Here is a 16,100-nt window from a genome sequence, read left to right as displayed (position 1 = left end):
GGATTTAGTATTCTCTGTTGGCCGAGCAGAAGAATTAATGTCCTCCAGAATGAGGGTATTCCACCTGCCATATTTGGAAATAATCACCAATCTGGTAGTCATTTTAAAAGAATTGGTAGGAACAGCTGTCACAGCAATTCCGGTCAATGCTTTCTAAGTTCAACGTGACAGAGCCATCCGTCAAACTTACTGTTCTTATTTTGAAAATGCAATTTTCTTTTTGAAAATATCTTTAACAAATGCTTGCCTTGCCATGGACGTTTTCTCCCAGGCAGTGAAAAATTACCTGTATGTCCATCCATCTAAATTAGGTGGGTAGTCATAAAAGTCAGACCATTGGAGGAGTATAACCATGGTGGAGACTAAGTAGTCTCCGCCGTGGTTTCACCAATTGTCCATCCTGCTTATAAGTCTGGCAGGTGGACCATTATCTTGGCTGTAAAGATACTCCATCACCGCTGCAATGGAGTATCATTACAGCCACCATATAAATGAGGCCCTTAGTGTTTAAGATAAGACAAGTATTTTAAAATATATATTTTAGTGATATGCAATCAGACAGTTCCTAGTGCGAGTTTCTATTCAGATGCACACTATAACTCAGCTGATAACACTCTTAAATTATATCTCCACCAATTAAAACATAATCTAGCACCGAAGCAGTCTTTAGATTTGCTGTTTAATCGATCGCACATATTCACATTTCTTTCAGATAGCAGACATTATGATGAGATGGTGTGCTTCTTCTTATGCTGTCTTCCTATGCCATGGCTTCATAGTATAGGAGATCCTCCCCCTTCCCCTTCACCTGGAGGCATTGGAAGGCCGGTATTACTTACTCTTTAAGGGAATGTTGTTTTCCAGCAGATTCCACCCACTTCAACCACTAGTTGCAAAGTCCTTTGTATAAGTACTTCATGGTGCGTGTATTGTCTCATGTTATGTTCATTTTTTGTGATACATTGTTTATTGTTTTTGTTTAATGGGTATTTGCTGTGCTTGTGGTACTGTGCTGCAGTGTTTTTGTCTCATGCTATTGTGATGTGTTTTCTGTTGCTTTGCTGTGTTGTGTTTTATGGTGTGTTCTCTTATTGCATTATGCAGCTTTCTTTATAGACTAATGCTGTTCCTGCATTTTTTTCAGCGCCCCAAACAGCTTACAGCCTTGTCACAGACCATGCCTTAAAATAGATCTTACCAAACTCACTTTATGTGATCAGGCCTTGTATGTCTAAGCAAGAGGGACTCTCTTGGAACTAATGCAAGAAGTGCCATTTAGAAAAGCACTGACATGTAATAATGAAAAAATGACCTCAAGTCATATACATACTAGGCCTGTGCGAAATTCTAATTATGAAGCATAATTGTAGGCATTTCCAATTGAGCTTTTTATGCAAAATTCCAAAAATGATGACATTTTGCCACATCACTTAAATATGTGCCATTCACAGTAAATGTTTATGGCACTTGCACAGGAACAACTAAACATGAGCAACTGTTGTTCATAGTGCATTTGTTTTGTGCTCTATTGTTTTTTAGAGCAAAGTGTATCCTCTCATCTAAATTGATGTGAGGATACATTTTGTGCTAAAATGTAGCACTAAATGGCAGATTTGCACAGCACCTTAAACTGAGGTTGAAATATTAAATCAGGTTTGAGAAACTTAGATATTGAATAGTAGAGGGGATTTGATAGACTCCTGTGAGATGCCATAGTGTTGTATGTGAGGATTTAATATGAAAGTTGGTATCAACATTAGTTTGCCATCACAGCTGAGAGGTCAAAATTCAATGGGCATTAACTGATTGCCCTCCTCACTTTTCCTATATGGTATGTTAAACAAGAATTTTATGTGTGAAGAAATTGCACAACTGTACAAAACATTGAGTCAAGCCAGCAACGTACATGACATTTCCTATTCCTGATTTCTTGCTACTGACCAGACCTACCAGCTATTCAGAAGCAATGTCCAATCATGACACTCCAGATTCCAGTACGGCATGGTGCTTTGATTAGCCCTTTGTGCTGGGACAGAGTTATCACAAGTCAGGTACGACTTATATTTGAATGACATTGCTCCAGCCTACACTGGCCTGTTGTCAAATACAGCCTGGTGAGATAATGTATCTGCTATACAGATTATTTTGTTTCTAGGAGCCAGATAGTTTATTAGGTTAATGTGTCTTCTTCAGAGGAGTGAAAATACTCTAAAGAGCAGTAGTGTGAATCTGAAATGACCCAATATAGCTTGCAAAGTGATAACGGGCAGCTACAATAGACTATCTTTCAAAAATGGTTTAATAGATAACCCTGCCAGGGTCAACACTCTGAGGATTCACCTTCTTGACCAAAGACCATGGAAACCATAATCACAGATGTGAGGCTGATTGGATTTGTATTATAATTGACTTCTTTAGACATCTCCACAGTAAATCGACTAACACTTTCTGATTTTAATATATTGTAAATTAAGATCTATGTAGTATGAATCTTCTTTTTAAGTTGAAGAATACCAGGCAGCGCAGATGTCTGGTTTGCTAAAGACATTTTGGGACATTCAGAATGATGACCTAGGAATGCATTCTGCCCATTGTTTGCCATTGACTTTGTGGTTCGTAACTCACATTTTCTTGCTTTCCATCTGCTGGCTTTATTTGTTTTAGGCTGTCCAGTTTGAGTTTGTACCTTACCTTGCCTAAACCTTATTTACAGTATCCTTCCGAATGTTCCCTTTTTGTAATCAGGCCTGTAAATCTTGTTCTTATCTGCTTTGTATTTAAAGGATGAGGTCAAATGTTAGGCATGGTCTTCCAGGGTGCTTGCTTACTTTTCTTTCTCTGACTTCAAAGTGAGAGAATTTATGTAACAATATTGCTGGATACTGGGGGTAGGAAAGAGTTTTCTTCTAGAACTCATCAACATTTAAATGATCTGTGTAAGTATTTCAGAATATATCAGAATTAGGAACACAAAGGAAGCACATGTTTGTTATTTCCAAACTGTGTTGGAAATAAATACTTCAATATGATCAAAACAAAGGTAATACAATTTCCACACATTTGTCTGTGCACTGTAGAGTTGTATTAGTAAAACTGTCTGTCTGTAATGGTCATTTCAATTGATCATCGGTAATGGCAGTGTTATACCACACCATAAATACTCGACTTTTTGCTACTCAACTGTATTCTGCACCACTCCACACCACTGTACTCTACTCTGCACCATTTTCCTTTACACCACTCCACGCCACTGTAATCTGCACCACTCTACTCAATGCCACTCCACTCTATGCTACTTCATGTTAAACATCTCTATTCTACCCTGCACCACTGTACTTTATCCCAATGCACTATTCCCCATTCTACTCTACACCATTGCACTCTATACCATTCCAGTCTAGGCTATAACAATCTACTCTGCACAACTCCACTCTATGCCCATGTACTCTGTGCCACTGTGCAACACTGCACTTTATGCCAATACATTGTACACAAACGCACTTCACTATGTAATATTCAACTCTATGCTTCGCACTCTACACCAGTCCACTATATGACATTCTATTCTACTCTGCACCTCTGCACCACTACACTCTATGCCACTGTACTCTACACTACTTTACTCTATGCCATTATACTCTTTGCAACTGTACTCTACCCTGCACCACTCCACTTTGCGCCACTTCACTCTACTCAGAATCAATCTACTCTGTACCACTGCACTCTACGCCACTCTACTCCACTCCAGACTATGGAACTGCACCCTACACCACTCTCTTCTCAACCACTGCACTCTACACAACTGCACTCTAAGTCACTGCACTCTATACCACTGCACTCTACTCAGCGTCCATGTACTCTACGCCACTGGTTTCTACACCATTCTACTCCACTCTACGCAACTCTGCTCTATGCTGCACCTCTCTACTCTGCGTCACTCTACTCTGTGCCACTCTACTCAGCGCCACTCCACTCTCTGTCAATGCACTCTGCACCACTGCACTCTATTATGTACCACTCAAATCTATACCATTGCATTCAACAATGCCGCACTGAATTCAATGCCACTGCACTCTACACCACTATAATCTGTAGCACTCTATGCCAATGCACTCTACACCAGACCACTCTATACTATGCCACTCCAATGTATGCCACTCCACACTATGTCACTCCAATAAATGACACTCTCTGCCACTTCACTCTAAACACTCTACTCCACTCTTTGCCATTCCACTCTACAACAGTCCAGGCCACTTACTGCGGCATCATGGTCATGGCCAAAACAGACAATGTTTGCCTAGTAATACTGTTTTGCTCTTCTATGCTCTTGTTTGATAGCATACTTTTTTCTCAGGGCCCTCTTCTGAGATGCAGCACAACAAACAGCAACATGAGCTAGAAGTGTTTGAAAAAATGATCTTTCTTAGATTGATTATTGTTTCCCTTTCCAGTGATTGCGGACATGTTATCCAACCCCATCTTTACTGGTTGGTGTCGGTGCACACTTCACGTTGGCTGATCATCCAGTATTTTAATTTCCATGTTTGCTGTTCCTCTTCCGTCTTTTGCAGATCATGTGCTTAGACCCATTACTATTTTTTTTAAATATGTTATTTTCTGTTACTTACGTTTTACTCCTGAAATATGTTATTTCAAATCAGGGTTGTAGCAAATTGAAATTCCTCTGGAAAGTTTCCTGCACATTCTACTTTTTAAGGCAGTTGGGATGAGGTGATATCACAGACAAGGCATGGCAGTTTTATTTTGTCAAAATGGATAAAGTCCTTACTTACATTGAACATTCAGGGAGACACTGTTTGTAGTGTATTTGTCGACAGCTGGAAAATATGCGGTGCAATGCAGCCTGCTGCTGTTATGCTCCCTCAAAGCAGTGAAGGTGATAGTAGAAGCATAAGTTTTGGTGCCACCCGGATTATCAGTGTTATTAAGTAATTGATGATATTTAAACTGTGACTCTGGACCCCAGGTAATATTTGGGGCTGTGCCTGAGCATCTCCCGGGCGCCACACACCGCACAGTGACAGTTTCACCCTCCATCACTCGTTCAGGGAGAGAGATTTCTGGCTTGTCCTGAAGATCTAGGAGACAGAAATCAAAATGGATAACGTTATTTTCTGTTGTATAGAAGCTCGACAATGTGTCTGCATTATTTTTAAAAAAAGGTCAGTTTTTTTTGTCATGGGGTCAATGCAGGGTTGCAAGCTGTATACACAGACAACTCCCTATCAGAAAGTCCTGTACATCCAGGTGGCACACTGAGATGTCCATACTCATAAAAGAATCCACACAGTCAAACGTACCCACCCGGCTGGATGGGAAATTAAATTAATAATGCATATGTGAGGATGGGTGTGTCAGTTTAACAATGCACGAATGAATGAATGAATAAAACATTTTGTAAAGTGAAACAGCTGCCCAAACACACGCCCTGGTGCTAAGCACAGATGAGCACGGCAAAGTTAATTCATCTCAGACCAACTATAGAGAGGAGATTTAAAAAAATAACATGTTTCTAGCAATTTCCTGAATTTAGTGTACTCTTTCACTTTACACAGTGATAAGCGGAGGCCATTATTTGATTTCGCTGCTAATAGAGCAAAACCTCTCAATCGCTTTAAACTAGAAGCTGGGATCATAAAAGCATGACTTTACTTGATCTACAATCCTAGACTGGGTTATAGTGCTGAAATCTTGGTCCAACCTCGTAGAATTTTTAATGAACCAGAATCAAGGCTTTAAACTGAATGGGAAAAGGACAACTTATTGTCATATTTCACATCAAGGTTTTTAACTACTAATGAGGCGCAGAGTGGGGTGTTTGAAGTCAAACTTTCCAGCCACCAGTCATCAATGTTAATAACTGATCTTCCCAAAGTCCAGAATCTCTGTCTTGTCTGATGTACATTTAAACCAGCTGAGTTGCACCCACTTAATAGCTAGACACTTTCTAAAAGCAGATTCTGAAACGCCTGAAGCTATGTTCATTGCAAATAATCAACTGTGTATCATGAACATAAGACACTACTTTAATTTCAAAAGATTCTAAGTGGCTAAAGGTGCCATATAAACATTAAAGAGTGTAGGACTTAGTGTTGTTTAATTACTGATGAATAATGAGACATTGCAACGGATTGGTACCAGTCACAAAGACAAGATTGAAGCCATTGCAGTGCATGACCACAAATACCCATCTTAGCCTGTAAGAAGTCTCTATCAGACACTGCAGACAAATCTAAAAGAATAGGGGCACCATTCATCCACTGTCTAATGTTATCTTTAAGTACACTGTGACTTCCACAGTGCTGACTTAGTTCTATATTTTGGCGTAAACCCCGACTGCAATGGGTGTTTAAATCCTGTGTTTTCAAGATAGTCAGACAATTGTGCATTCATCAGCATTTCCAACATCTTGGAAGGTGCCAGCAGTAAAAAATAGATAGTTTTGGGAGATGGCTAGATGGATGTACGAGTTTGGGTGCAAATCTCAGTAGAAGGATGAGCATGTGGACCAATGGAAAAGCGTTCTGGTAGAAAGAGAGAGTTAAAGAGCTTTTAAACTACACCAGAATTTGTATGCGTAAGACATGGGGTTATTTGTTGTGACGGATGTCAGTCCTTTACAAATCGCGAATCCACAATTGCCTCTCTTTTCTGAAAAATAAGAATTCCATTGTAGCACTTGACTCTCTCAGGGTAGCAAAGCAGTGCAGTCCAAGGCCTACTAAGAGGAGGTGATTTGGGCTAGTAATCCCAGTTTCCTGGTATGTAACATCAACACTCAATACATAATGTCCAGTCAGTGCTTTTTCCTAAAAACAGGGAAATTACTTTTATAAAACATACACTTCTAAACATTAAATTATACATGGATTTCATTTATACTGCCATGAAATTATCATTGGTGACACCCTCATATCACAATACGCCCCTAGTGGGTCTTGAACCCTATAACCACACTACCCCCTACCTATACCAGATGCAGTATCATAATCTAAAGGCATGGTATTATACATAAGGTAGGCCTACTGGCTTTGTCAAGCATTGTCAGGGTGTCACCACATTAATAAAACAACTGCATGTTATTATAAATGTTGCATCACATTTAAACTAATTGGGCCGTATTCAAACACCTTCATTGTAACGAGAAACATTGCTGTGTCACTATTTCCATTATGCATAACGCTTTGAAATTCATTACATGTGTATCTAAGTCTTACTTTAATTTTTCTTAGGCCACAAATTTAGCCCTAGGCCGACTCACTAGGGGACCCTGTACCACCAGTTCATGTGATAAAGCACAGGATCAATGAGATCTTTTACAATGTGAAAAGCCTCTTCCATGGTCACTCATATACTCTCTCTTGGGAGACTTAGGGACATTTTAAAGACAACTAATCTGCTGCAATTCTTGCAAACCCACTAACATCTACAAAAACATTTGTGGTGCCCCCATTCCCTTTGTAGAACTCCACAAAATAAGTCATCGTAAGGTTTCTGAGTGTCCCAGAGGATTCTGTGGGCTCCTTTGGCAAGGGGATGCATATTTTATCAACAGCGTGGTCTCTCTTTCCATTCTCTAAGTCTTCACACCGCTGGTCCTTTATTCTCTTTTTTGTGTTTTTAATGGGGAAGGAATGCCCTGGTCCCAAAAGGGGCAGGCATGATTTGTAGGGTTCATTGGGGGCTGTGGGGAGACCTCCACAGCCCATACATACTCGGCTGACTCCGTGCACTCAGTAGGAACCACATCCAGTGTGTACTGCCAATCCTGTGCTATTCTCATTGGGAGGATGTATAAGCAGGAATTCCTACAGGGGCCTGGAGAATGAGTGGGAGGTTTCGAGCAGTGTGCACCCACCCAATAGCCCCCCATATAGGCTTTGGGATCAGTTGAACAACCTACAAACTCAGTCTATCTGGCCTTATGTGTCCTGAAGAATGGGGACATCTTTAATTTGCATTAGGCTCAGGGGGACGGGGTTTCAGGGCTACAAGTTGTCTCAGGAGTTGGGCCCAGACATGCCACTTCCCCAAAAACATCAACAATTCACCGACCCTCAGGCCCCTAGCCCATCTTCTGAGTATTTTTTAGAATACCAGCACAGCGCTATTTGCTTGATTTTCCCAATTCTTTTCCATGGGGCCAAACTTCAGTCACTTATCTCATATTGTATGGTCAACTTTGGTGTAATTTCACTTGTTTTGATACTGAGAGCCAGCCCTAGCAACCAGAGCACTTTTCTGAGTCCATGTGGACTCTTAATACGCACTTTGAGTAAGGATCTGGATTCTTCTGGCTTCCTGCTACAGCCCTGTTCACTGCCTGGTGCCAAAGTGCTCTTTCCCTGCTGGTAGGGACATTTTGCACAGCCCCTCCACAGCCAGCAACCAAAAGACCCCCCTGGAGCACTCACCAAGTCCCTGCAGACTCAAGGCTTTTTGAAGAACACCCAGGTGGTAGCAAAGTAGAAGGTCAGCCCACAGAAGTCCTCGGGAAGCCATACATGGCCTCCCAGCACGTCCTTTCCCCAACTGTACCTCAGAGGGCACAGGGAAACCAAGCCAATGGCCCAGGACATATCCATCCTAGTCCTGGTGCTCAGCTGGAGTTAAAGTCCTTAGTCCATCTTTGCAAGACATCAGATGGCTTCTCCTTCTGGCTGGGCATTCTTCTCCATTGTTCCTCTCATGTCCAGGGACTTTTCATCTGTCTCTCCCTTGTGCAGGTGTTTTGAAGTGGGGGTGGAACGTTTTAGGAGCCTGGCACCTATGCCAGTCGTAGGATGTCACATCACCTCATCCCTCTTGCACAGCATTCTGGGATAATCCCTGATGGCAACTTCCAGTTGTTTTTAGTAAGAGATCATCAGAGAGCCTCAACTCTACCCTATCTGTTACAGCTTCCTTTTCCCTTCCGGTATTCCTTCCTGCACAAAAACAGTCCTGCATCCAACTCAGGCACTCCTGCACTATGGTGCAAGGGTGACTGCATTGGTGCCAAGCTGCTGAAATGGCACCAGAGCAGGTGAAAAGTATAGGAATGAGCTGTATGCCATAGATATAGCACATTACTGTCATTTCCCTGTGATACTGAGCAGCACAGCAAGGTAACTTGGCTCCCTGCACCACAAAACCATAACTATGTCGCGAAGATCATTGTAAAGAAAAGTTATCATGAAAATATGAAGAGCCCTCTGAGTGTGTCATTACATAGCGAGACAATGATAAAAATGTCCTATTCATGGGAAAAAGCTAATGGTTATGATAAGATAGGGAAGGTTGGTTATAAGATGCGGGGTTTTCGACAGTGAGAATGTGGTTAAATGTGAGCCTTGTATCAAACTGGTAATACTATGCAATGAGGCTGCAAACAACCTTCCCTAGAGATGCATATATAATGACCTTCTATAATTGTGGAGTAATGTGAAAATATTGACAGTGGCTGCTTGTTGTTTAGTGTGGAATCTCACCACATATTGTCAGTGGCCTAGCATGGGGACCATAAGCTCTAATGCAAAAAGTAGACTGGGCCCCACACCTCCATAAAAGTTCTACAAATCCTTAGCAACACATGCCATTCCTTATGCTTCCTCTGTATGTTCTACAAATATCACTGCCAAGGGAGGAAACAGCAGTGATATATCATTGCTCAAGATGAAATACAAGAGATTTCAATGTCAGCACATAACCTCTTCTATGCTGTTGCGTAGGTTCTCATTATCCTAATGAGACTACTGGATTCGGGCGTCAGAATAACCTGTAGTGCGGGGGACTGAGTCTGATCCCCCACCATCTGACACCTGTTGGCCTAATCCAGGTTTGTTCCAGCCAACTAGCAGTGCCTCATCTCCACTCAAGAGCAGGGATAATTGGGGCAAAAGGGTCCATGATATACATGACTCTTCAGGGGAATCGTGGTCACTCAAGTCTCATCTGTTTCTCTCAGGTACATTAGTCTCACATATACAAGGAAAATCAGAGGCAGAGTATAGCTCAATAAGATTTTATTGAAAAATGTATCTTAGATAATAAAGCATGTATCGCAATAACTAGGACGATGAAGCACAATAAGATTAAAATTGTGACAAGGAGAGTAAAAACACAAGAATAACACTACCACACTGTCACTAAGGTTTGTAGAGATAGACCGTACCTAAACTATGTTAGAGCATAGCATGTTAAGCTCTAATTCTGCATTTCAGGTTCCCCCTGGGAAGACATCATCCCTCATACCTGAGCAAGAGGCCTGTAATCTACATAAGCAGATGTAGCAAAGCAATCAGCAATCAGCACACAGTCGTGGTTATCAGGCTGGAATCTCCCTCTAACGTACATGGGTCAAAGTAGTGTTTTTATAAAAAAACATCTGATGTTCCAAGAAAGGATCCCCAAGTAAGTGTACTTATGTTTCTGTGAACATTGGAGACAAAGCAAACCACTTTTGCTGGCAACCTATCTTACCGCAGCCTTGAGAAAAGCACAGAGTGAAAGAAATGTCTTGTTTAAGAACACAGTGCTGACTCAGGCGAAGAACAGCTAGATAGAGAAACTAAAACAAGACCGCAAATGTGGCTAATGTTAAAATAATATAACGAAGCTGAATAAAATATAAAATATATCTAGGCTAAAATGCACAACGGCAGGTCTAGTTTGCTAAAATAACGTTTATGAAACTATAGCTAAAATGGCTACACAACTATGCTGCAAACAGGTTACTCCGTCACAACAGTGATTATACTAGGCACCTTGGAGCATGCAGATAGGTCATGGTCTTATCTTGGTTCTCAGAGCCCTTTTTTTGCAGAAAATGTTCTAAATCCCAAGTTTTTGATTTAGACTATAACCGTGCACATGGCTGCCTTCAAGGCATCAAAAGCTGTCTAGCAAGTCTCAGTCCAGATCACCTTCTTGGGTTGTTTCTTGGAAGTTACCTCAGTCAAGAGAGCAACAATGGTGCCATACCCCTTGACAAACCTCATATAGGCCCTCATTACAACATTGGTGGTATTGACCGCGTACTGCCACGGCGACGGCCACCAACATACCGCCGCCGTGGCTACCAGCCGGCAAATCGTATTATGACCACTGACGGTATTCCGCCAGAAATCTGGCCGAACACCGCCGCCGATCATGACAGCAGATGGTGGTAAGGTGGCGCTGCTGACAGCAGCACCGCCACACCAGCAAAACACCACCAACCATATCATAAACAATGATACGGCCTGGCGGTGTTTTGCTGGTGGACGCTGCTGCTGATAGCAGCGCCGTGGACCGTCTCCAGCGGGAGGACCCCCTGCAAGCAGGTAAGTCGGGTTCTACGACTGGAGAGGGGGTGGGGGCATTGTGTGTATGTGGGAGGGTGGGTTATGTTTTGGGATGCGAGTGTGAGTTGCGTTGGATGCAGGCGTGAATGAGCGATTGTAAGTGTTGTGTGTTGTGGATGCATGTATATGACAAGGTATGTTGGTGTGTGTTGTGGTATGTGGGTATGTATGTGTGCATGCGTGGGTGGAGGTGGGTATGTGTGTGTTCATGTGTGTATATGGGTGCGCGTGTGGGTGTGTATATGTGCGGGGAGGCAGGAGCGGGTGGGGGTGGGGGAGGGTGGGGGGAAGACTTTGGGGATGGGGTGAGGGGTGGGGGAGACCCCTATCAGTGCCAAGGAAGGAATTTCCTGGCACTTATAGTGCCTAGCACCATAGTTTTCGTGGCTGTACAAAAACCACGAAACCAAGGCGGTAGGCCGGATCGTAATCCCAAGGGTGGGAATGTGACGGCTGCCGGGATGGAGACTGAAGTCTCCAGCCCAACGGCTGTTACCACCCTGGCAGTTGATGTGTTAAAGTGTCCGTGTTGGATGGAGGTAACCGATAGGGTCCAAATCCCATTTTTTTTACCGCCGGCCTGTTGGCGGTATTACCGCCACTTTAACACTGACCGCCACGGTTGTAATGAGGGCCATAGTACCCTGTGAGACCTAAAAAGGCTCTCACCTCAGTATGGGTGTTGGGGGCTCCCAAGCCAGAATAGTATAAATCTTGGGCTGTAGGGGTGCTACCTGACCACTACCCACCTTGTCAGGGATGTGGAATTCCTATCCGGGACATCTTGTTTGGGGTCAAGGGCAACAAGTTTTTATGTTTACTTTGCCCTTGGGACAAGTAGGCCCAAACCCCTGCAGCACAAACCCTTTGGCTGCCTGTTTACAGAGAGTTGAACTCTCTGCAGTGGAGGTAATGTGTTTCCAAAAGATAATGCTGTTCGAACTTGTATTTATGGTTCATTATTTGAAAGCCTTCATTATTAGGGTGCGTGCTGTAAAGAAATGTTTTAAGGTCACACTTCACTACTGACGTTGGTTCCAGTACAAAAAAAAAAAAAACGTGTACACACATGTTTGAAAAGTTTAGACTAAGAGGCTAAGTATAATGCTCCCAGAATGCTCTCTGATTATATGCAAATGAAGTGTCATTTAGTAAAATGTGTTGATGCATGCTAGTATTTCCCAAAAATATTTCTAATGGAAAATCAGTGTAACCATTTTCAACACGATTATGGGAAGCATGAAAATAAACAAACACTGACAAAGCCAACTGATCTGACATACTTTTATACGTCTTAGTTTCATCAATGCGTGTCTTGTTTTGACATGGCTTTTCTAACACTTTATTGTTGTGGGAGCTACCAGGCCCTCAACATTGTAACAAACATTGGCAAAACCCCCCCAAAAAGTTTTTGAACTCTTAAAGCACACGTTGCCACCAGCGGCATAACAAAGGCCCGGCAGCCGCCCTCCAGTGGGCCCCGTCAGCACAGCACCTGCCCTGAGTGAGTGTGGAGAGGGGGCTCCTCCATGTTCTTTGCAAAGGGGCACCCTCCAGTTTTGTTACGTCACTGATTGCCACTGTAGTTCCTGACACTGAACAAAACTACTTTCTGTGGCAATATGCTCCTTGTGGAAGAGCAGAATGCGATCACTCACAGTAAAGCCAGCCGAAAGAGAGAGAAATAGAAGTTTAATAAAAACAAAATGTCTTTGTTAACACCAGACCTAATTAGGGACCAAGACCCACATGTAGGTAGCTTGTTGCATGTCGCAAACAGCGACTTTCGCTGTTTGCGACGTGCAAAAAGCACATTGCGATGCACAAACCCAGTTTTGCGATTCAGTAACCTGGTTACCGAATCACAAAACGGGTTTGCGACTCGCAATTAGTAAGGGGTGTTCCCTTCCTAATTGCAACTCGCAGTGCAATGTAGGATTGTTTTGTGACCGCGGGCGCAAACCAATCGCAGTTTGCACCCATTTCAAATGGGTGCTAACACTTTCGCAAAAGGGAAGGGATCCCCATGGGACCCCTTCCCCATTGTGAATGTCACTGTAAACATTTTTTCAGAGCAGGCACTGCCTGCTCTGAAAAAATGAAACGAAAACGTTTCATTTTTCGTTTTTGTTTTGCATCTCGTTTTCCTTTAAGGAAAACTGGCTGCATTACAAAAAAAAATAATAATAACTGCTTTATTGAAAAGCAGTCACAGACATGGTGGTCTGCTGTCTCCAGCAGGCCACCATTCGTGAGGGGGTCGCAAATTGCGACCCACCTCATGATTATTCATGATGTGGGCATTTGCGAAGCCCTTGCGAATCACAGATGGTGTCAAGGACACCATCCTACATTCGGATTTGCGACTTGCAATTTGCAGGTCACAAATCTGAACCTACCTACTTGTGGCCCCAAATTCATAAAGAAAGTCACAAAAGTGCACCCATGGTATATGTCGTACCCCTATAAAATATTTCTGAACTGTATTTTAGCGTGGGTAAATACGATGTGTAGATTTGCTCATGTGAAAATCTATTGAGCATTTGCAAGTTCATTTTCCCTCCAGCCACTTTCTTCCCAACCCTGGAAGAAGTTCTAATTCTGCCATTGTCAGGAGTAAATGTCCAACCTTTCTTATTATGGGAAAATATTAGAGAGAAGCTGGTAAAAATCTTTAAAACATGCAGGTTAGTAGGTTTGCAGACTCAAAGGCATTCCAGCCCTGGAACTATTGCTTACTGCTTCCTCCAGCCCCAGTATGCAGATCTGCAGAAAGGTGGCAAAATAAGGAAATTGCTACAGTAGGGATTGAAACTCCAAGTATTCAAGCCCTACCATGGTAGTAGCCCTGGCATAATCAGAGAGGCTATTAATTGCTGCCATAATTTGTCGCCACACTACATGGCACCAAAGGGACAAGTAGATCTTTTTACAGGACAAGTAGATTTGAGAAGCAACCTGTCCCCTGGACAAGTAGATATTTTAATAAATTCCACACCCCTGCTTGTGTCCCAAGTGCACCACTTAGACCTCCATGATTTGGCACTTACTGATCTTAATAGTGAGCTCTGCCTTCTGCCGAGCCTCCAAAACTTTGTAGAGGTGCCGCAAGTGTTCCTCCCAGCTGAAGCAGAACACAGCAATATCATCCAGGTCAGCTGCACTGAAGTCCTCTAACCCAGCCAGAACCTGATTAACTAACCTCTGAGAGATAGGTGGCAGGGGCATTATTCATCCCATAGGGCATCACCCTGAACTGGTAGTGCCCATCTGGAGTGGAAAATGCAGACCTCTCCTTGGTCCCCTCAGCATTCTGCCAATACCCCGATGTTTAATCAAACGGGCTGAGAAACTTGGCAGCTCCCAACCGATCAATGAGCTCATCAGCTCGGGATGGGGCACGCGTCAGTCTTCGTGACAACAATGAGTCCACTGGGTGGTCCACACAGAACCTGATTTCTGTAGTAGCACCGGGGGTAGCAGCCTTTGGGACCAAGACCACTGGACTGGCTCAAGTGCTTCTGGAGAACGTAATAACCCATAGGGCTAAAATTCAGGATACCTCATCCTTAATGCTAGTCCTGATCTTGTCAGTCACAGTCACCCTGTAAATCTTGTGTTTTACATGTGGACTGTCCCCAGTGTCCACAGCATATGTACACAAATGAGTGACCCCTGGGACCAAGGAAAACAATAAGGCAAAATGTCCCAACACCTGGCGACAGTCCCTCTGTTGCTCTGGGGTCAGTGAGGGGGACAGGTTCACACCCTCCACAGAAAAATCTTTCTCCTGAGCAGACAGAAGGTCAGGAAGAAGCTCTCCCTCTTCCTCTACCCCATCATCTGTCGCTAGGAGCATTGTCACTTCAGACCTCTCAAAGTAAGGTTTGAGGCAGTTCATATGCAGGACCCTCAAAGGGATCCTGGGAGTCTGCAAGTTCAGCAGATTGGTGACTTCACTCTTACGATCCACCATCTAAAAAAGCCCAGTCCTCTTGCCCTGGAGAGCACGAGGCTCCAGTGGGGCTGTGACCCACACTTTCTGGCCAGGTTGAAACTCAAACAGAGTAGCATTCTGGTCAAACCAGTGTTTCACATACTCCTGGAATGCCTCTAGGTTCTCTTGAGCAAGCTTCCTGAAGTGGGCTGTTCGGTTCCTAAAAGCCTGAATACATCCTGGGGGGCTTACTGGAGGCTTTCTCCAAGTCTTCCCTCACCAAACTCAGAGGTCCGCTTCTATGGTGTCTGTTAGAAATGGGGTCTTTGGTTGGCAGCAAGGTTACCCCCTGTCCAAGCAAGGACCCTCACTCTAGTCAAGGTAATTCCCACACAATCAAAATGATCCTGTGCCCACCCTCTGGTAGTTTGGCACTGAGCAGTCAGGCTTAACTTAGAAGGCAATGTGTAAAGTATTTGTGCAATAAATTATGCAATAACACAGAACACCACAAAAATACACCACAAAGTGTGTCAAAAAATATATAATATTTATCTGATGAGATGCAGGTCAAAACAAATAAAATGCAATAAGTATATTTTGGAATATTACTGTTAAAATGATATAAAGTGTCTTTAGTCTTTTAAAAGCAATAAATGTCTCTTTCAAGCGCAAAGTATCTGGTTTGCGTTCAAAATCTCCGCAAAGAACCGCAGAGGAGGAGATGCGTGAAAACAGAGAGGTGTGCGACGATTTCTCTGGCTGCACACGGCGATGCGTTATTTAGTTTTCACACAGAGACGGCTTTGCATCGA

General features: G+C 43.1%; 1 protein-coding gene across 1 annotated transcript in view; it reads right to left on the bottom strand.

Annotated features, from left to right (window-relative positions):
- Positions 1 to 16,100, bottom strand: part of LOC138246552 (myeloid cell surface antigen CD33-like) — a 248,615-nt gene that overhangs the window by 71,882 nt on the left and 160,633 nt on the right. The window contains exon 4 of the mRNA XM_069201222.1: positions 4,797 to 5,102. Coding sequence (XP_069057323.1) covers positions 4,797 to 5,102 — 306 coding nt within the window. The remainder of the gene's footprint in view (positions 1 to 4,796; positions 5,103 to 16,100) is intronic.

Source organism: Pleurodeles waltl, chromosome 7 (genome assembly GCF_031143425.1).
Source record: "Pleurodeles waltl isolate 20211129_DDA chromosome 7, aPleWal1.hap1.20221129, whole genome shotgun sequence".
NCBI classification, from domain to species: domain Eukaryota; kingdom Metazoa; phylum Chordata; class Amphibia; order Caudata; family Salamandridae; genus Pleurodeles; species Pleurodeles waltl.
The sequence above is the reverse complement of the archived record's forward strand: the minus strand, read 5'-3'. Positions and strand labels throughout refer to the sequence as shown.